The sequence below is a fragment of the Lutjanus erythropterus genome, chromosome 4 (genome assembly GCF_056507025.1).
Source record: "Lutjanus erythropterus isolate fLutEry1 chromosome 4, fLutEry1.hap2, whole genome shotgun sequence".
In the NCBI taxonomy this organism is placed as follows: Eukaryota; Metazoa; Chordata; class Actinopteri; order Lutjaniformes; family Lutjanidae; genus Lutjanus; species Lutjanus erythropterus.
In genome coordinates, this window is record NC_139320.1 from 44,901,976 (window position 1) to 44,924,614 (window position 22,639).

General features: G+C 39.4%; 1 protein-coding gene across 4 annotated transcripts in view; it reads left to right on the plus strand.

Moving 5' to 3' along the window:
* Nucleotides 1–22,639, plus strand: part of gria4a (glutamate receptor, ionotropic, AMPA 4a) — a 172,150-nt gene that overhangs the window by 76,838 nt on the left and 72,673 nt on the right. For all 4 annotated transcript variants that reach the window (XM_084718109.1, XM_084718110.1, XM_084718111.1 and 1 more), the window contains exons 4-8: nt 4,670–4,722; nt 4,981–5,112; nt 9,811–9,864; nt 11,773–11,931; nt 21,934–22,101. In XM_084718109.1, the coding sequence (XP_084574235.1) occupies nt 4,670–4,722; nt 4,981–5,112; nt 9,811–9,864; nt 11,773–11,931; nt 21,934–22,101 (566 nt within the window). The remainder of the gene's footprint in view (nt 1–4,669; nt 4,723–4,980; nt 5,113–9,810; nt 9,865–11,772; nt 11,932–21,933; nt 22,102–22,639) is intronic.

Consider the following 22,639-nt stretch of genomic DNA (forward strand, 5'->3'; position numbering starts at 1 on the left):
TCTGCTAAAGTCAAATGAGGCACATTTACTGTCATTTTTAGACTGCTGATTAATTATTGATTGCTACTGATTAATCATTAACATCTCTAGTTTATTTGGTAAAATTGAATAAAGATGAAAAACATGTTTGATGTTTTTAATTCATGATACAATTTAATTTATTCAGTAGTTAAATCAATTCTTATTCTTTATTGACTGCGTAACATTTTAGCTTAGGTTGTTGAGAATTTCAGGAAATGAACTATTGAAGATACTTCAGTTGAAATAGTAAAATATCAGTGTATGCAATGGCAAGTAATTTCTATTTTAGATTTCTCAGTTTGTCAGTTTGTTCTGTCAGTCCACAGTTTGGTAGCAAAAACACTACTAGTTCACCAGTCACCAAAACAGAAGAGAAAGAGAGAGCTTTTCTTTAGTCCGCACCAGAATTCAGTTTATTCAGACTAGACGAGGCTAGTGTGAACACGCCCTAAGTGACCATGACTGGAGCTGCATTGTGTCCTTAAGGCGCCGCCATAGATTCAAACGCTCCCTAGTGACAACAAGAGCTAACTGGGTAGATCTGCTACTGTCTTCTTTATCTGGGCTCAGATTAAAAACTCCATTATGGAAGATTAAAATAGATTTACAAATTAGTCTGATTTCAAAACACACTTTTGTGCATGAAGAAATACCCATTAATTTGAGTTCAGTTTGGCATGGCACACGCACAACAATATTATAATATCAAGTCATAATGACATTTCTAAAAGTCTTTGCCTGAGATTATTTGGCCTTAATTTGTCTCCCAAATTTAGCCTTGTTTTCCTGTGGAGAAAGAACAAAGGCGGAGCTACTGGATGTGAGGATACAGCTGCAGAGACGAGAGCAGAGTTTGGTGCTTTCCTTCCTGAAATTGCCGTTTGGCATCGACTCTCGCAGCGTTCACCTGCCTTTAATTTAACCATCCCATCATGCAGTGCACATAAGTTAGTGAAGCAGGCACAGCTGACGCCCTCGGCCCCTAACCACTGTCATGGGAATGCTTGGCACGTTATCTCACACACCCACACACACACACAGACTAATTCCCCGCCACAGGGAGAGAAACACAGGTCAGACATGACACAGAGTCCCCAGACCACGGTATAGTGGCGTGTTAGGGAATCAGTGAGCTGCTCAGTCTGTGTGTGTGTGTGTGTGTGTGTGTGTGTGTGTGTGTGTTTTTTCTCTGTCTGTGCCTCTGCCAGCCTCCCTCTGGTCCAGGTTGTCTGAGTTACTACCCGGGGGGTTGAGCAAAGGAAGGAAGGGGACGGGAAGAGGGGAAGCAGGAGAGACAGGTGAGGTGAGGTGAGCTGGTGGAGCAGCCGGAAAAGGGAGGAAGCAGGAGAGACAGGTGTGAGAGAAGGGAGGGGGTGGAGGCAAACAAGGTGACAGAGGAAGAGGAGAGGTGGATGGGAGGCGGCGGAGGGAGAAGAGGAAGGAGGAGTCAGAGGACAGGCCGGATCACAAGCCTCTGGGGATATACAGTAGCATCTAACAAGAGGAGTTGGCGAAAGGAGGGAGAAATGGAGCGGAGGATGGATGCATAGAGTTTGGGCTGTGCTCACCCTTGACTAGGCCAAGGCAGGGCCCTTCATTATAGGCTCCCATCAGGCCCTGCTGCCGGTAATGTGCTGGAAAATGGGCAGTAACACTGTGATCTGTTTTATGCTCCCTGCTCTGCTCTGCTCCACAGACAGCCTGCAGACACACACACTCACACACACACACACACGCCAAGACGTGCATAAATTCACATACAGTAGATGAATGTATGTGCAACTGTGCATTACATTGCATTAATACAAGTTAGACGGTACAAACAAAACACACACACATAAACAACTCACACACAAGTGTAACTTTAAACACAAATACATTGATTTAGGGCACAGAAACACGCATTTAATATCACTTGTGAGGCTGGAAAGGTGAAAACACAATCTCACACAACACGTAAAGACAAACTCCCCTTCTTTGCGATGTAAACCACAAAAACACACACACACTTTCTCACACATACACACTGTGATTACTGAGGCTTCACGTGTGCTTTTTGTCTCAAGTCAAGCAGTAAATAGCTGCCTCCACAAAAGTAGAAAAAAAAAAAGCAGGGTAACAGTTGGCACTGTTGCACTGCAGTGTGTGTCATTTTGTGTTGTTGTAGACATGTGCTGCTTGTTTTTAATGTGTGCACGCATTTCGCTTTGACTGAACTGAGATATTTTTTTGTTTTATTTATAACAAAAGAGCACTTCGCACATCTGTTCAATGAGACTGGTGTGTGTACAGCAGGAGGACAAGTGGACCAGAAAGGTGCAAATGAACCAAACAGGCAAACAGTTTGTGGCAATGAAAAGGTATCTTAAATAGGGAGTGGTTGTTAGTCTGCAGCCGGTCACATGTCCAGGCAATAAGAAGATGACAGTAAAACTTTATAATAACCACCATTAATAAATAATAAATAGATTTTTATTATTTATATTTATTATTTTCCAAATGATATGAAAACCTTTAGGAAATAATTACAGTAAACTGATAGATGGATCAGACACTTTTTAATGATTAATAAGTAATTAACCTCATGTACTTACGTACTTAGCACCTTATGTAGTGCATACTGTATGTATATAACTTATGAATGTTATGTTACATACATACTTATGTAAATACTGATTTTAACTCAAATCATGATCTTTCCCTGAACCTAGTCAAGTACTTTTCATGCTTGTAGTTTGAAAGTCTGTCTGGACATTATATATTTTTTATTGCTTGACTCTAAAGCCCTGCAGGAGCAAAACTGATGCTGTAGGGGTGAGAAGAACGTGCTGTCTATGAACAATATCTGAGTGGTTATTACAAAGTTACAACTGCTGTTTATAATGCTTTGTAAATTGTTAATAAATGTTATGTAATGAATCTGCAAAAAGCTGCAATGATTAATCAATTAATAATGAATTTTTAGCTTAAAACTATTTTAGTAATTTATTAACAAGGTAAAGTAATTTTTTAAGGAAAAGAGTCCAAACTCTCCAAGTCCAAAACTAAATGTGAATATTTTCTGGTTTCTGTATATCTGTACATCTGTATATCATTGACTTATGGACAAAACAAGACATTTGAGGACAACACTTTGAATTGTTTGGTCTAAAAAATGTCAATCAGTGTTTCCCAAAGCTCAGTGATAATTCAAGAAAATAATCAACAGATTAATCAACAAGGAAAATAATTGTTGCAGCCTTAGTTGCAAGTGATGTATTAAAGTATGATGTCTTAAAATTGCTTTTAATGTTGTTTATAAACATTATTTGAATGTTAAACAGTAAAAATTTAATTAGCCATGAATTTACCATGTATAATGATGGTTATTATAACGTGTTACCAAAGACATAAATAACAATTAACTATTGGACAAACTATATCCAAAATAGAGCTGGGAAAATAATGATAAAGCACTCAATGTAACAACATTCATAAATGTATCCCAGAAAGCTTATATTAAATGAATGCTTAAAGACCAAAATAGTTCAAATGCATTCTTGAAAAAATATAGATAGGGCTGATACATTACCAAAATGTGCTGGTTACATTTGTAAATGAACCTGTATGGATACATTTACATGGCAAGTGAAAGATAGTATCCATAAGTAAATAAATAAAACCCAACATAATAAAAAAAACAATACACCAATTAAATTTACCTCTACCGTTAAGTAGGTCCCTGTGATTAAACCCTACAGACACCAAGCCTATAGGTTTAAAAAAATTAGACAGTACAATAGTTAATAGTAATAGTTAATACAATATACAACATTAGATACAATAAACACCAAGGCTTCAAAATTCCAAACATGTTTTATTTATACTAAATTCACATTCTAGCTCAGAGCAGAGCTAACATCAGATTTGAACATTTGATAGAGGTAACAACAATCATTATGATAAAAGTACATTAGCTGACTGACAATATTATAAAGGATTATTATTATGATACTTTTTTTCCACTTGTTTTGACCCATCTCAACAGCTGTTCAATGTAATATACTGTTATTCAGTGATACTGATGTTACCACCTGCTGCTGCTCATGGCATCATATTAACTTTGAAACTCATCTGATATCACGCCGAGAGGCGTTCTCACCCTACTCAAATCTGTATACTACATTGTTTTGCAGAAAAAGAACTCGATGTTTTGTTCTGGGCTATAAAATTGATAAGTGGCGCTGTGTTCTCAGACGAGTCGCATTTAAATCAAAGTTCACAACTGAACAAGAAGCAGTGAGAAGTTTAATTTCAATGAAATGTCCCTATCAATGAAACTGACAGGCTGTATTGTTTTGGCACATAACTCTTTGTGCTGATAAGCTCTGTGGGTTGGTTGATAAACTGACATTGAAGAGAGAACTGTTCCTTGAGGTACTTAGAGTTTTATTCCAGTGATTGAAGGCAAGACATTAGCATTTTGTGCAAGGACGTTGTTTTAATTGAAATCAAATAAAAGATTTTGGTGTGATTTTTTTTTTTTTTTCTGCTTTACCTGAAAAATATAATGACTCTTCATCCCGAGTATGGCTTCTACCTAATACAGCATTAATTCTCTCTTTCTGTTTTTTCCTTTTTTTTCCTTCCCTTTCTCTCTGTTGTCTAGGTTATGCAATACTGCAGGCAATTATGGAGAGAGCAGGGCAGAACGGATGGCAGGTCAGAACACACACAAACACACACGTTCTTGGAAACGGGCCAAAGACACACACACACACACACACACACACACACACACACACAAACAGTGCACACACATACCTCCACTCTTGTTTTTGCAGTTAATTATTCAAACAATATTGTTAACTTGCCTGTGGTTTGGACGCATGACCTTATTCTGACTGTTTATGATATTTGTGTTTGTCTGCGTATACATGCAGTATGTCCTATGAATACATGCTTTGTGTGTTAACTCAGGTGAGCGCTATCTGTGTGGAGAGTTTCAATGAGGCAGCATACCGCCGGCTCTTAGAGGACCTGGACCGACGTCAGGAGAGGAAATACGTCATTGACCTGGAGCCCGAGAGACTACAGAGCATCCTTGAACAGGTAATATTATTATACTGATAGCCAAAGTTACTTGATACATGTACATTTTAGAAATAAGGGTTCTTCCTGAAGGGCTGTGGTTTTACCTCAAACCAATAGCTTCTGAAGAACCCCCTTTTTTAAAGAAAGGGTTTGTCAAACGTTCTTTTTAACACTAAAAGTTCAGTGAAGAACCCTTTTCATCCAATGAACCCTTTTTGGAAGTTTTTCAAGGATCATTGAAATCCTGTAAGAATTCTTTAATCAAGGGTTCTTTGTACTATATTATAAAGGGGTTCTCTGTAGAACCTTGTTGGTGGGTTCTAGATGAAACCCTTGGAATATAAAAAGGTTCTTGATAGAACCACGGGATTTAGTTCTAGATAAAACCCTTCAAATATAAACAGGTTCTTGGTAGCAACTGTGTGGATTCTTGTTCGCACCCTTGCAAGGTGGAATGGTTCTGGGTAGCAACCCCCAGAGAGGGTTCTGGGTAGAACCTTTGTAAAAGGTTCTAGCAGGAACTAAAAAAGGTCCTCCTATGGGGACAAGCCAAAAAAACCCATATGGTTCTAGTTAGTACATTTAAGTCTAAGATTGTAATACTCTTTATAAATGAAATGTAAATGGTTTATAATTACATTATTAATTTGGTTGCGAATACTTAATAAATCCTTAATAACACATTAAATAAAAAGGGCAAGTTGCTTGCCAAATAGTGAGCCCACATTTATCTGTCCTGAGTCTCAGATCTGATTTCTTACCTTCCTTACTTTGTCTTCTTCATCAGCAATTTTTCTACCTGCCAGCTTCATCACCAGCCACTGTCAGCATCTTAATAGTCAAAAAATGTAATTTGGCATCAAATTAATGATTTTTAAAGTGTTTAAACCTATAACCATATGGCACCATTTTTAAAAAGAAATAATAGTTATGATTAAAATTTATTGTATACAGCCTAATTAGCAGGATGGAAAAATGAGGGGAAAAAATTAAGAACATGTGAGTTTTTATTGGTGGTTATTTACCAGTGCACACATGAAGCTAAACACAGTAGTCCCTAGCTACAGTACATCACAAGATTAAAACAAAAAATCCCTATTATCTCACTGCAGGCACAGGATGATATTTGACACTGATCTGGAACCTGAAGGACCCTGCAGCTTTTTAGATCATGAGATACAGCTTTAATGGAGGCCACGCTATAGTTTTACTATCACTGAGATTACTACAAACAGGCCACAGATGCTTTCACTGACCTGGATTTAACAGCACTTAACATTTAATAATGAGGCACCACAATGACACATTATAACCACCTTAAACCACATCAGTAGAGTTCAGAGTGCGCTTTTTTAAAGTGGATAGTTTGGGTTATTTAAAGTGGGGTCCTTTGAGGTACTCGTCAATTGTCCGTGTATTACCTACAGTAGGTGGCGGTCAACATGCCCAGAGTTTGGAGAAGCAGAGTGGGGCACCAGCACAGAAACTAAGCAATGAATTGTGCATTTTAGCCATTTAAAGGGACAGTTCATCCCCGAAACAAAAATACATATTTTTCCACTGACCTGTAGTGCTATTTATCAGTGTAGTCTTGTGCAGTGTGAGTTTTGGAGATATTGGCCTTCAAGATGTCTGCCTTCTTTCCAATGTAATGGGACTAAATACCACACAAAAAACCCAAAACCAGCATCTGGTGACTCAAGATAATCCACAGACCTTGTTGTAGGCATTTTCATATAGGAACTCCTGTCTTTCTGCTGTAGAATATAACATTATAACACCATTTTAAAATCTTCCTACATGAAACTGCTCATAATAAGATCTGTAGATTGGAGAGAAAGCAGAAATCTCTGTGGCCAGTATCTCCAAACTCTGCAACTCACACCAAATTAGAATATTTTCACTGCTTTATCTTGCTGTCAGACATCCTTTTCTGACGCAGAACCACTGCTATATAAGCCAAATATCACTCTCTCCAAACCAACCAAACTCCATAGGCAAAATCAGTCATTTTACTTTGTGGAATACATATACTGCTGCCTTGATCTGTTAATTTTTTAATGTTATTGTGTGACCTCTGTGTTGTAAAAGGATAGTTCGGGTTCATTAAAGTCACGCATTAACACAAACAAACTAACAGATAGAGGCGGTGGTAGATCAGCAACTTATGTGTTCTGCAAGGTAAAAATGACTGATTTTGCCTATGGAGTTTGATTGGTTTGGAGAGAGCTATATGTGGTTTCTATAACATCTGTTTCCTGTCAGAAAAGCCTGTCTTACGGCAAAGTGAAGTGGTGAAAATATTCTAAATATAGTGTACACTTACTCTGATGCTGATTTTTTTTTTTAGGTGGACCAATTTTAAGTGGCTAAATTACCTTTTGTCGTTGACCCTGCCCACAGCAGCTTAGCTTCTGTGCTGGTGCTCTTGTCTGCTTCTCCAAACTCCAAATACACCTCACATCAAATAATTTGAACCAACGCTTCAAACCCAGAACCTGTATAATAATTCAAATAAGTGTAACATTACCATTTATAGCACGTCAGAGTTCACTTGCTCGCTGTATTCGTGGTGTCTTTCTGCCTGCTGTCTGCTTCACTCAGCTTGTTGCGACAGCCCTCCTTATGCTTTCTGACATCTGGAAAGAAAACAAGATTCAAGATTTTCCCTGGAGTTCATAATGTGGAGAGAATAATGTGACTCCCCCAACAGCTACATCAGTGTGTGATTACAGTAAACGCACCATACTGTCCACTCAGATACAGATTTCCATTACACTCACACAAGCACGTACACTATATGAAGACACACACTCTGACACCTTACGCTTGTCTGAGTTCATTACATTATCTGTCTTTCTTGATGGTTGAGCTCTGACAGGTGGTGTGGATGTGTGTGTGTGTGTGTGTGTATGTGTGTGTGTGTGTGTGTGTGTGTGTGTGTGGGTGTGTGTGGGTGCCCTTTGACTCGGGTTTCAGTGTAACATCCCATTGGTTCTGCCACCTGTCATCACATCTGATCCTCTGTCTGCACATCTGACAAACTCAGTGACACATACAGCTAAACACACGCACACTCATATACCCCTTACACACACATGCATGGATGCTTACCTGTAGAATACATACCGGTGCATTGTAAAAAACTACAAACAAACATACACACCATCTTTAAAAATGCACATACTTGTACAGCTACACACACAAACACACAACAGCAGCCGCATCCCAGACAGACAGACAGACAGTTTCTTAATTGGCTTCTGTGGTGTGTGAACAGACAGACGGAGACACACACACACACGCACACACAAGTGTATGCTGAGACAGGCGTACAGACGCAAACACACACTCCCGTCACAGTGGGCTCTGCAGTGCTGGCATTGGCTAGCATCCCTGCTCTGAGACAGAGACTGCTCTGTTTGTCTGCCCCTGCCAGCTGCGATCTGAGTGTGTGTGTGTGTGTGTGTGTATGTGTGTGTGTGTGTGTGTGAGTATGTGCGTGCATCTGTCTGTGTCAATATATAGCTGTTAGTATGTGTGGGTGAGCAAAATGTGAGCAATTTGTTAATTAGGTTAATAATGTTAATATGAAGATGGTTATTCCTCTTTTGTCAAAAATGATCAGTGTGCCATCTTTCACTGTATAGATATAATGATGAAAAAAAAAACATTACAGATTTAAGTTTTTATTTCGCTACTGTGTCAAACCGTCACCCATACAATCTCAAACACACCAGACAGATAATCAATTTCTTTTTAATGGAAACATGTATTGACAGTTCATGAAGTGGAGAAGAAAAGGTGTTGAGGTCAAGGTGGAGTACAATGCATTTGATTTTCACTAGCTTTCATTATTTTACTTGCCTGAACTTAAGCGCATCTTAAAAGCTTTGTTTGGATCATTTGAAGTGGGGTGAATGAGGTACTTAGATAGATTTACTGACCCGTCTGCAGCAGTACATTACTTAACGTCTGTGCTGGTCTCCTGCTGCTTCTCCAAACTGGGGGTGTCAGTCAAAAGACTGACAACCTCATGCCAAATAATCCAAACTATCCCTTTAATCTATATTTTACTAGCAATGAATGTTGTCGATAGAGCTGTAAAATATGTTTTTGGTGAACATTTTATGTTTATGTTTCGATATGATTTTTTTTTAGAGTAAACCATCATCATTACACTTAATACAAAATGTGTTTGTAAGTCTCATAAAAAAAAGAAGCTGGCATTTTGTCACTATTGGATCTCGCCACCTCATTGAGGCTATTACCAAAACAAGTTAAATCATCCCTTTTACAAGATGCAGAGTTTATTTTAATTCAACTTGGAGCAGACGGTTTAACACAGCCCTGACCCAGACATTACTGAAGCCCTTTAAATGTTCTGAGAGGCTGCAGAGTGTGAGCCAGCGTGGTGCAGAGAATAAGTGAAGTCCTCGCAGGCTCCTCGCTCCCTCTGCTTTTAATCAGCATTAGAAAGTAGCCACAGTTGGGTGAGGCGAGAGAGCTACAGATGGGAGGGAGGCTCCTTTGTTTGTAGTTTGACTCCCCTGCCCCGCTCCTTAAAACTAAATTACAACAACGTTAAGTTCTCTTGCCAATTAACTTAATGGCTCATAAGCTAATTGTGTGTCCTACATGTTTGCCACATACTGCATGCATTGCCAGTAGATAGCAAAGAAATGATGTTTTCTCTTTTTGTGTTTTTTCTTCCAGGCTGTCAGTGTGGGGAAACATGTAAAAGGTTACCATTACATCATAGCAAACCTGGTAAGAACTCTCAGTGGCACTGTCCTCGGCTGTTATTTGGAGGCATGTTTACAGAGTAGAGTGTTGGTGTTTTAATAGTCTGTGTCAGGAAAAAATCAATTTTAATACATTCAGAAGACAAGACAAGAAGGTTAAAGACAGAAAAAATTATCACATATGGTCTAAAAAATAGAATGTGTCTGCTTCTTTTAAGCCAACACTAGGGGTGTTTTTAGTTCTGGGGATTATTTAGTGGGCCCTTTTCCACAAAAGTAGCTCTGATTCTTGAATCGGTTCCATTCAAGATTCTTGGAACTGTGGTGCTATGTAGTGAACCAGCCCATGTTTTCACCAGTTTTGAGAGGAACCATCAATCAAGGATGTCGTTGCACAATGCACACGAACCTGTAGAATCCGACATGCATAATTTTGCTTCCAAGGTATGGTGGAGCCAACTTATGTCACATAAATATACTGTGTAATGCTTTCATATTCTATCACAAACACATTTCTTTCTGTGTATGCCATGAACTTTCTGTGACGTTAAGAGGTTGCTGACTTCAACAGGCTGTGGCACAAACACCAAAACAAGGAAGTATCTGGAGACGGGGTTCTCAGAAATTACTAGGAAACATCTGGGTTCAGTCAAGGACACACACATACATGTATACACACATACACAGAAGAAAAGGAAAACCAGCTACTTTTTGGTTCCAGCTGGGACCAACTTTTCAGGTTCAGAACCAGCTCAGAATGGTTCATAATTGGTGAACCATAATTGGTGGAAAAGGCCTGTGAAAGAAACCGCCCATTTTGGAGCTCTGCTGAAAATGACATATGTTCAAGAGCTTTTATTCCTGTTTGCATTTGCACTGCCCAAAGTAACGCTGAAGTGATGTAAGTTGGCTGGTGGCTGTTATAGCAATGTCGGTTACATCATCGTTACCTGTAGGCCTTGTTCCATTTTTGAAGGTTACTGTTACACGCTGTTGTTTGCACAGCTAAAGTTTTACACATGTTTTTAAAAATGGTTGTTGCCGGTTGCTGTTCAAACTCTCTGTACACTCACATCAATCACAGAGTAGGAGCTCAAAAAGTCCATCAGAACGGTGTTATAAGAACCATGATCAGTGTGTCCCAAGGTTGTTGTCTGTTCTGCAGTTTTAACAGAAAAAAACAATCTACATTTGACACTTCTATTTAGATATGTTAATGGACAATTCACCCTAAAACCAATATTATTTTATTGGAGAGAACGCAGACATCTCTACAGCCAGTATCTCAAAAACTCTGCAACTCACACCGAAAAATTCCAGATTGATAAACAGCACTGCAAGCCAGAAGGAAAAAATGTATTTTTTATTTTGGGGTGAACTATCACTGTCCCCACCACGGTGCCTTTGTCCCCTTATACTTCAGAATTAATATATTATAATCTGTCTCTCTTCACACAGTCAGAGCTGCAGGTCTCTGCTGGAGCTCACATCAGTAAATGAAGTATTGCTTCAACCTTAATTCTTAAAATCTGCTCCACAGCATTTCTCTCAGGGATGGTGAAAAGGGGCCCAGTGATCTCGGGTCAAGCTCGATCAGTTCTCAGAGCTTTTAGCAATTAGCATCCATCAACCCAGGATAACCCTCACATGCCTTTGCTCTCTACCTCCGTCTGCGGCCCATTCCCAAATGGATCCCTCTCCACGACCACTCTAGTGTGAAGTGTCACTCTGCGTGAAAATATCTTGCAGCTGTGGAGGCCACTCCATATTAAGTAGGGGTGTAAATAATCAGATAAACTGTTGGAGTTTGTGGAGTATGATATGTCAGCACAGGGCATAATAGTCCACTTACACTCTCCTGTCACTGGTTTTGTTATGTTTTCTCTGTACTTGCATCATCCCTCATCTTTCCGTCTTCCTGTCTCTTCCTCAGGGTTTTAAGGACATATCTCTGGAGAGGTTCATGCACGGCGGGGCCAATGTGACTGGTTTCCAGCTGGTGGACTTCAGCAGGCCTATTGTCATTAAACTGATGCAGCGCTGGAACAAACTGGATCAGAGAGAGTATCCTGGATCTGAGAGTCCACCTAAGGTAATAAAAATATGCCGTCCCTTCCTTAAAGGGATGGTTTGGGATTGTTTGAAGTTAGTACAGTACAGTAGATGCTAGTCAGCATGCCAGCAGTTTAGAAAGCACAGAAGAGTACAAGCACAATAAGTAAGGAATGTACTGCTGGTGACCTAAAAAAAATCAATATCAGTCTAAGTGTATGCTATATTTAGATTATTTTCTACTGCTTAACTTTGCCATCAGACAGCCTTTCTCAAAGATCACTCTCTCCAAAGCAACCAGACTCCATTCGTGAAATCAGTCATTTTTACCTCACCAGCACAGAAGCTAAGAAATGTACTTTAAAAAAGTGTGTGTGTGCTATATTTAGAATAGTTTCACTGCTTTACCTTCGCATCAGCCAGCCTTTTCTTGTGAGAAACCAACATTAGATGAGCTAAATATCACTCTCTTCAAAAACACCAAACTTCATAGGCGAAATCAATAATTTTACCTTGCAAAACACGGGAGTTGCTGGTGTTATTATGTGACTTGTACTGATAGTGGATTTTTTTTTTTTAGATGGACCATTTTTGAGTGTCTAAAATGCATTTTGTTACTGACACCGTCCACAGTAATTCTTTGCTTAGCTTTAATGCTGGTATTCTTCTCTGCTTCTCCTAACTGGAAGCCTATCGACTGCCATCTACTGTAAGTTATAGACTGAGTATCGATAAGTAGTATTTGAACTATCCCTTTAAATATACAGCTTGGAAACTCGTGTAATATTAAGTAGTTGCAATAGAGGGTCATGTTTGCAAAATATTATTTTCAGCAGCCCTGATTTTACAAAAGTGCAGAAATACTTGAGAAATTTAGCTAAAGCTGTTTTTCCACTGGAGCACATGGTCAGTACACCCACACACTGTATACACCAGAGGGCTGTGCACTGATACACACAGATCTTTGCAGCCGTGTGCAAATTGTTGTGGAAATTGGTGTGGAAATTGTTCTTCGTACCTGAAACTCAACACAGAGGCCAAATCTACAGCTTCTTCAAACAGGTAACCGGTCACAGGGTGATGTGCTGCGTTTGAACCATTCAGACTGTGATATGGTGCATTTGGTTCAGCTTCTTAGCCAGTCAGAGTGTGACCTCAGGATGTCGGAGAGGTGAATTGGCTGATCCTACTATGATTGAATGCATAAATTCCTCTATGACTCAGTGATTTAGTGTCAAGGTTGACGTGATGCATGCAGATTTTTCAGGCTGAAGAATCCTTTGACTCGTCTGTCATGGATGACAAAATGGTTGAAGTAGCAACATATTAAATATGATCAGGATTATGTAATTTGAATACAATAAAGATGAGTAAGTAATAAGTAATTAATAAGTTTTAAGTACTAGGAAAGTAGTAAGTCAGTAATCAACCCAGATTACATTTGATTTGTGTAATCTGATTATATTTGATTATATGGATTACATTTTTGATCGCATCTTTAAAGGTATAATATGCAACATTGGTGCAGCAGTGGTCAGGGGTACTGACTGAAAAATTGACTTAGGATACATGTGTTTTATGATGAAATCTGAGCTCCTGCAGAAGACCCACGCAGCTGAATCATAATCCCTGTATCATTATTTGTATTGTACCATCAGATTCTCACTGATACACAGTCTTAGCAGTGTGTAGCCCCCAGCCAATACCGTGTGCAGGTTATGAGGTCAGGTCTCTATAAAAACGTGGCAAACAACAGTTCCATCACACTCTCCATCTCTTTCCTCTGCTGAGAGCTGCAGTTTTACACACACACACACACACACACACACACACACACACACACACACACACACACACACACACACACACACACGCAGGCAGTGCTACGGCTGTATTCACACAAAATCTGGCATTAATCAGAGGTGTCAGGGCCAGGATATTTGTGCTTTTGAACATAAACCACAGTGAAACAATCAGAAAATAACGTTTATTTCTTTGAATCACCGTTTTTGCTGATGGCACTCCTATATTCGCAAACAGACCTGCATATTCTACCTTTAAAGTATGGCCATTTTGAAATTCTGAAACTTTTTCTTTTTATAACAACCTGTTTCTCAGTGCTCCAGGTTGTGGTGGGCTGGCAAGAGAAAAAAGAACCCTACGGAAAAATTTATTTAATTTGGATTTTTTGAGATGTTTAAAGATAAAAAAAATTATATTTGTTGAACTTAAAGTGTCCATTCTTTGGTTTAAAGTGCAATATTTTCCATGTTTGATTACATAGTAATCTAAAACATTACTAATTACAAAATTTGCCAAGTAATATATATTTAGTAACTGACACATTTCAAAGTAATCTGAGAGCCCTGGACACGATATCTCACCAATTCACTCTGTTTTTCAAAGGTTTTTCACTCCCTTTGTCTCCCGGTCTGCATCCAAATGCACAGTTGACCATTATATTTAGTAACTGACACATTTCAAAGTAATCTGAGAGCCCTGGACACGATATCTCACCAATTCACTCTGTTTTTCCAAGGTTTTTCACTCCCTTTGTCTCCCGGTCTGCATCCAAATGCACAGTTGACCATTTCCAAGGTCCCGCCCTCCTTAGTTACTGTTGCTATGCCTGTCAAGCCTTCCATTCTCGCACTGCACATATGCCATTTACAGTGGTAACGGTGGCAGATTTAACATCAAAATTGCGTCTTAAATTCTGCAGAGAAGTAAACAAAAGCGGTTTCTCATTTCTAGCTGACGACCGTAGGTTTTGTCAGCTGAAGTGACGACTCTCGCTAACAGATTTCATGCATAGCTGGCTAATGTAAGTTACGTAACGGCTGCGTACATGAAATAAGTTTAAAGTTTAATCCATTCCTCACATGTGTGCGCTTGTGTTTTACGTTTTTGAATATTACAAAAAAAGACACCACCACTCAAACTCATGAAACACACAGAGTTGCTCCTCTTAAAGCCCCGTGCACGCTGCTTCAACCCTTAGAGAGCTTGACAGACCTGCACTGCCTAGTTAGAGTTGTTAATCTGTGATTGGACAGGTGTTGTTCACAGGAGGAGCTTAGCGACGGGTCAGTTACATGCCTTGTATGTGCCTGTATATCATTTATTTTCAGTCCGTTCACCATTCTCTCATTGCCCATGTCCCTCCCTCTGCCACATTATTGTCCCCCTTTCCTCTCTGTCTCTGTCTGCATCCGTCTCTCGTCCCTCAGCACACCTCTATTGACCAGGTACTGACCTGCAGCCAATTGCTTTTGATTTGTGCATATATTAAGTGGGAATATGTCCACCTACCTATTAAAAATACATCATACTGCAGCTCTCTGTCTCTTGCATGCAGTCACTCCCAGAGGACACACACACACTGCAGTAACTCTGAAAAGGTGATGATGCTGTGTGAGTCTTTCAAGGTTGCAAATACATATTAATGGTCATAATCTGTAATCATCGGAGTGTCATTTTTCACCCAGGGACCGTATTAATTGGCTAATCAGCATTGTCAGATTGACCCGATGAATCCTCATTAGTGGGTGTTGGCTACATCAATCGACCCTCACCGTTCACATGCAAGCCAGTGTGTCAGTGGAGGTAAACTTATTATGCGCGTTTGTGACTGATGGACTCGGGGAACATGCTTAGATATACAAAATACAGTTAAAAACACAACTGCTGGTGTTGTTAACTTTCAGAACTTTATGAGCATCTTTAATGAGGCTCATTTAAATATCCTCCTCCCAGCACAACCACAGAAATGATGTTTTACCTCTGCTTTTTGCAAACAAGGCGACGCGATGTTAATGATTTAACACAACAACACAAACCAGACATCTCTAGTGACAACAGATGCCTCCAAATTGCTCTAGGCTAATTGGTGCCGTGTTAAAAAAACTGAGCTCGGTTAGCCTTGGGCCAACTCATAGCCCCAGGCCGAGTAGAACTCTGGTCTAATAATGTGCAGTGTGTAAAGCACCGCTGGGACCTTTTGCACTGGAGACGGGATTTTCAGCTGGCTGCTGTAGCCATCAATCAAAATCTCTTAAACCAGTGGTTCTCTACCGGTGTGCCTGGAGATTTTGTTGAAATGTAATGAAAATGATCAGTGACCTGGCAAAGCAATATATTAACTTCATCAAAATTCAGCCACAGTGCTCATGATCACACATATCTTCTCCGAGTCACAGCCTTTTTTGGTCTTTTTCCATCACATTTTTTTTTTCACACACTTCCCCTAATAGCTTGATCGGAATATGAATAGGTTTGCGACATCTGTGTTAACGTATTTAACAGATAATGGGGCTGCTTTTATCAATATTTGTCCATGTGTAAAACATTTAATGTTTGCCAGACACCGGTGCAGAGCTCATTTTATAAATTAAATATGCGTGTCCAAATGGTTTTAAAGCTACTGTCTTAATTTTTCATTTCAATTTCTCATCTCATTTGACAAGAAAAATTAATGAAAGAGCTTTGTGTTTTTACACAGTGTCATTAACCCTGCCTCTGTTATGTTATGTTCCCTGCGGTACAGTGTATGGTGAGATTATTCAATGTCATTAAAAAGCAGAAGTGTGCACGTAAGTGTTTCTCCTGGATTTATAAATCGCTGCACATATGTATATTGGCCTGTTATGCAGTACATATGCATGGGACAAACAAACATCGCATTCATTCAAAAAACAAAGTTAAAGTTTTGGACACAAACCAGACGTGCTGTCCTCACACTGCCTTTGTCCTGTAATGGTTCCACATGAACTTTTGTGTCCATCTGCAGAGGTTATGAGTCATAACAGCCTGAGAATTAAAATCTGTCATCTGATTTTCATATTTTCACATTTTCTATATTCCAATGTTACTTAATAGCATGGATGACAATATAATTCCAATCAGGAGAGACTTTGTTGTTATTTTACATGTGCACAAAAGGTGAGAAGTGTGAATAGTGTTGTGATTAGACCGCATTGTGGAATAAATCACAGACACATATATAATATATTTTATAATGGTGTTAAAGGTGTAGTAGAATAGGAAAACCCTGGGGTCTAGACACCAGTGGTGATGAGATGAAGACGATGGTGGAGTGTGGACCGGCACAGGATGAGATGCACTCCAGGTGATTGGGGTGGAATTGTTTAAAATGACAGCTGACAGCAGAGAGGAAAAGAAATTTTACAGTTTGGCAGTGCCAGTATGATTGGAGAGCGTGGCAAAATCTGATTGGTTTAAAAGGCTGAATCAGTTGGATTTGTCCGAGCTGTTTGTAAAGGCACCAGAAGGATGCCAGGACATCAAATACCGATGTTTTGGGTTGGTCCCAGGCTCAGCAAAGTAATGAGAAAATAAGGAAATACAGACAAAGGACGGGGTCCCTGCAGATACAGACACCACTACACACTTCTAGTGAGCCATAAGTAATAATTGAAAGGGATAATTGTGTATTTTTAGGTTTATATTAGTCTATACATTATTTTTTAAGGAAAATGTTACACATTGTGCCGTTAACAGACAAAAAGAGAATGGCCATAATCAGCAGATTGATCAGAAGATTAAGAATGAATGTGAATAAATAAAGCACAAATATGCTGATGTTTTGCAGGTATGATGGTCATGTTAGCATGCTAACATTTGCTAACTAACACCAAACACATAGTACAGCTGCAGCTCTTATTAGCTATGTAGATATTTGATCACAAAACAAAGTATTGTCAAATATTGACCTGATAATGGCGCTAGAGTCAGGGATTCTCAAAGTTTTGATGACTGAGTGCCAAGCATTATTGAGGGCTGCACAGGAAAACCCATGAACTTTGTCGTAGGATGTGTTATTGGTCACTTCATGGAGGGTAACATTAAAAATCCACCCATTTGTAGATAAGGCAGATCACTTCATCTGTCCCCAGAGGTCCGACAAAGTTAGAGTTGACCCATTTTTGCTGAAACTTTGTTTTCTCCTCATCCGTTCAACTTTTTTTCTTTTCTTTTTTTCACTGTGGTGGCTTTTCCATCTCACTTCCACATTACACTTCTGAGTTGTCCATTAAAAAATAGCATTAGCATTGATGACAGACTGAAATTCCCATTACTCACATTATGTGCATGCAAATGCACACTTAAATTGCGGCTCATTTGAAGTTAAATAACCACCGTCCTTACAGTGGCAAGTTTACATTGATTAGTCAACCATAAGTGACCACATGATCAAAAGTTAGATCTGCCTTTATCAATAGTGTCATGTTGAGGACATTATACGGCAGTCAGTCCACGTGAACAAGCTCTCTCTTACTCTCTGTTCCGACTGCAAGTCTGCATCACATTTTTCCTCATCAGTTAAATCATTCCATCAGCCCATTTATTCATATTGGTTCTGTTGCACAACATGATCAAAGAACCTGGGTTCTGCAAACTGTGAAAATTCTATTTCCATCGTTCTTCGCTCTGGCTATGCTACACCTATGGTTGCAACCACTAAGTTGTCATTCTTAACCGGACGGATGTTTGTTCGGGGGTTGCAGTTTGACGCAGTTGCCAAGTGGTGTATTAAAGTTGACTGTTGAGCGATGAATAAAATATACGGTTCTACTTCGAGAGCCCCTGCAGTAGATAAAAAGTTGTGTGATCACTAAAGAGATTACAGTTCATCCTGAGGAGGACATTGATGCATCAACCCAATCAACCCTCCTGTTTTTCATTGCCCTCTCGTTATTTCCTCCCAGGATCACAATTCTCCTGTATTTCAACCGGTTGCTGACAATTTGTCACCCCTTTATTCTTCTTATTATCACAACCTTTTTATGAACTGTACAGCGTGCATATGCAATGCAGCTACTTCAAACCAAACTTTGTGTAAAGAAAATTTGCATTTCTTATGAAAGGCTTCAAATGAAAAATGTATGCGTTTTATAAAATCTTCTGTGGCAATTCTCTTTTATGGGAAGGGCACAAAAAATGAATAAATGAAAGACAACTGATGACTATTAGTTTATACCAGAGATGTATGTTCATCCCAGAGGGGCAAATTATTCTGTATTCTTTCCTGACAATTAAAAGTAAAATGAAAAGTTGCAGTGTAACAGCAATTCATCCAATAGTCGTTAAAATGTTTCAGTCTGGACCAAAGTGGTGGTCCGACCAAGCAGCTGACAGCTGCAGAGTGTGGCTAAAATACACAAGAACATGAATAAATGAATGAAAAGATTGGAACTACAGCTCCTTATGCTTGCAACGTTACTTCATCTCACTCAGGTCAGTTCACACATAAGAGTCTTTGGTGTAAAGCGTGAATGCAGAGATATACATTCTAAATGCACTGCATACAATTTTTATAAGCACTAGTTTCTGTGTGAAAAGTGGCACATGCTTTCTTTTATTGCATACATCATTTATGAATGTGCTCCTTGGTCTGATCGAAGAAACTCGTATTAGACTGTATGTTTTATGCTATTTGAGAATCCACATTTACAGAGAAAATCTGTTTCTACTTGGTGGATTTGAACCAATCCTAGAAATTTTGCGTAGAATTTGCTGCTTTTAAAAGCCAATGCTGTTTTATTTGTGTCCCGAAGGTGTTTCTGTCCTACCTCTGACAGAAACAGAAAACAGTATGCTAGTTGGCGCAGTTTTGTTGTTGTTTTCTCCTTGATTTGGATTCTATAGTCGTCATCTGTCACTCGCACGCCTAAAGGCTTCTTTAGTTTCAAAGGGGAGAGATGAAAGGGGGATGACATGGTTGTGCAGCCTTCCAAAACACGCCTTTTGGGATACAAATCAAGGGATGTCAGTAAGAGTGAAAACTACCTGCAGAGGCGTGGAGAGCGCCGGCGTCGAGTCTCTCAGCCGACTTCCCCCCTCTTCCCTCCCGTTTTCGTCTCACCACTTGTCTCTGCCGTGATGCGAAGGCAGCCCGCTGTGTGTTTGACTGCCTCTGTCTGTGGCACTGTGTGTGTCTGCGCGTGGGTGGGTCGGTGGGTTTTGCTGCTGCTGAGTGTGTGGTGCCGTTCCCCGCTGCGCTGCATCTTACCTGTAATGAATTTGTCCAACAATCTGTCAAGATCAGCACCACTTTTAAGAGTTTCATTAGAGAACAGATTCTAATAATCTCTCACCATTTCTCTTTGTCATACTCTCTGTTGTGTTTCTGAAGGTGAGTTTTTTTTATTAACTCACTAAACCCAGTGAAAGCATATTTATAAATCCCGTGAATCTAAAATTTCACCATCAAAGGGAATTCCCTCAGCAGACTGAGTTTAATGAACGGATTTACAGTATGATTTAAACACGTTTCAATGTCGCTTTAATGGCCCTCTGACTGTATTTGAAAACTATAATCCCGTCTGAAGCTGGCACCTTTACAGTGACGTTACATTTACAGTGGTGTTGATTAATGTTCCCCGGTGTTAACTGTGGGAGTCAAATAAAAGTCAGAGCTCTGAGACTGATTGAGGCACAGGTCAGCATGTTTGCATGCTGATAAGATTAGTTCATATGGAGGTAAGATGTTCTGAGGGCTGATGCAGTGATTATATTGGTTTTCATTATTTTCCGTTTTTTATTATTTTTCTTTATTTTCATAGTAATAAATCATATAGGCCTAAAGTATAGCCCTGCACCATTAACATGCTCTTCTTCGGCTTTGTAAATCACAGAAAGCATTTATTCGAACACAGTTTGCTGTGCATCTAAACTCATGCAGCCCCACAGAGTAAGCTAGGCTCATTAAAAAAGACAATTTAGTTGTCTGGTTGTGTTTTTTAAGGCACTGAGCACTAGACACATCAGAAAAGCTCAGTGGAGATTCTGCTTTACAGAGTCTTTGGGTTTCTAACACAGAAGTGACTCTGCTAGAATACTGATGTGGAAATATTACGTTTGAAGGCACAATACACTGTTCCTAAGTCCCACCCCTTTTTACCCTGTGCTCCAATAACAGTTGAGAAAGCTTGCTACCTGTCAGAACCAACTTCCTCCTTTTCTCTGTTTTGTACTTATATATTCTATGTGTTTGGCTCATGTATGTTGAAAACAAAAGTGACATAGTCATATCTTAAAAGATCAATATGTAGCAAATGATTCCTGCAATCAAAATAGCAAGTTGGAGCCATAGACTGTATATTAGAAAGGTTGAAATCCTATTTGTTGCCAATTGTTTCCCCTCGCCCCCTCCTCCACACATTGTAATTTAACAATAACAAGCAAGTGACTGCCTGCCAGACTCTATTAACAAATTTCTCAATTTAAACATATTAAACACCTGCTTGCAAAATGGGCATACAACAATGGTTATTCCAGGTGGAATAGAAATTTCAAAGGAGACACTCTAGCTGTAGCATTGTTGTCATAGAGGAGAGTATTTCAATGCTTCAATGCTTCATGACAGTAAATACAGGTTTCCTCTTTAGGTAAGTTAATGTTAGTAAACCACTCTCTAACTAGCTAGCTAACAATGATGTTAATGATGCTGATGTAGATGAGCTAGCTGGTTAGCTAGCATTTTTTCACATTAGCTAACTGAAAATGTGCTCAGCAATCTTCAAAATTCGGTTTTCTTTTCAACATAGATTAGCCTAGCATAAATCTACAGACAGGAAACTGGAAAGGAGAAAGCTGGCCGAGGTTCTGCCAGGTTAATTCACAGGCTAAAGGTTACAGTTTGTTTACATCAGTATAGAAGAAAAAACACTAAATACTGATTTTAAGTCTAAGATTTGAACTTTGACTGTATGTTGATACACCTGAGCTTAATTTAATCAAAAAATAACAGCTTGGGCCTCCAGCTGTTTTAAGCCCAGGATTCACCCTGCAGGAAGTCAGTGTCGGTTTCCAAAAAGGGACACATCAATGAGTTTTTTTTTTGTTTTGTTTTTTACAGGAAACTTTTAATGCCTTTCTCTTTTTTCATATTTTTGCATTACGTGAGGATTAATTTCCGCCCTGCTGTGTACTGGGTCTGACAAAGAGGAAGTACTGTATTTATTCACCTGTCTAAAGCAAGTTTAATTGGTAACATTTCTTTTCTTTCTCTCCTTTTCAGTATACCTCATCTCTAACGTATGATGGTGTCCTTGTGATGGCCGAGGCCTTCCGCACCCTTCGCCGTCAGAAAATTGATATCAGTCGCCGTGGCAACGCTGGTGACTGCCTGGCCAATCCAGCTGCTCCCTGGAACCAAGGGATAGACATGGAGCGTGCACTCAAACAGGTTAGCACGAGCTTGATGTCGTGTACTTTACTATAGCCACACTGGCAAATGTTTAGACAGATGTTCACAAACACACACGCAAACATGTGCACAGACATAGTTGCTAAAACAGCTGGCGTGAAAAAGTGGTCCAGGAATCCATGCCAACATCTATGTGTTTTTTAAATTGTTGTAAGGACTTTGATGGACCACCAACCAGAGTCCACACACAACTGTTGCACACGAGCACAAAATCACAAATACGTGCTTGTCATCTTACGTGTAGTGCTGTTTATTCAGCTAGATTGGTTGTGAGTTGCCAAGTAGTATAATGGAATTACATGCACTCAGCTTGCGATGTTTAAAGCACCAAAAAATTCATTTGAGAAATTCAGATGGCTAATGTTAGACACCAGCAGGCTGCTGATCACAGACTGACAGTTAAAATCTCACTTCCTGTTCTGGCTGAGGAATAAAACAACCTGTGTTGATCAAACATTTTCTCATCCAGACTTGTTTTAACTTCTGCTTCTGCTTTTCTCACTGCAAGGTTTTACTA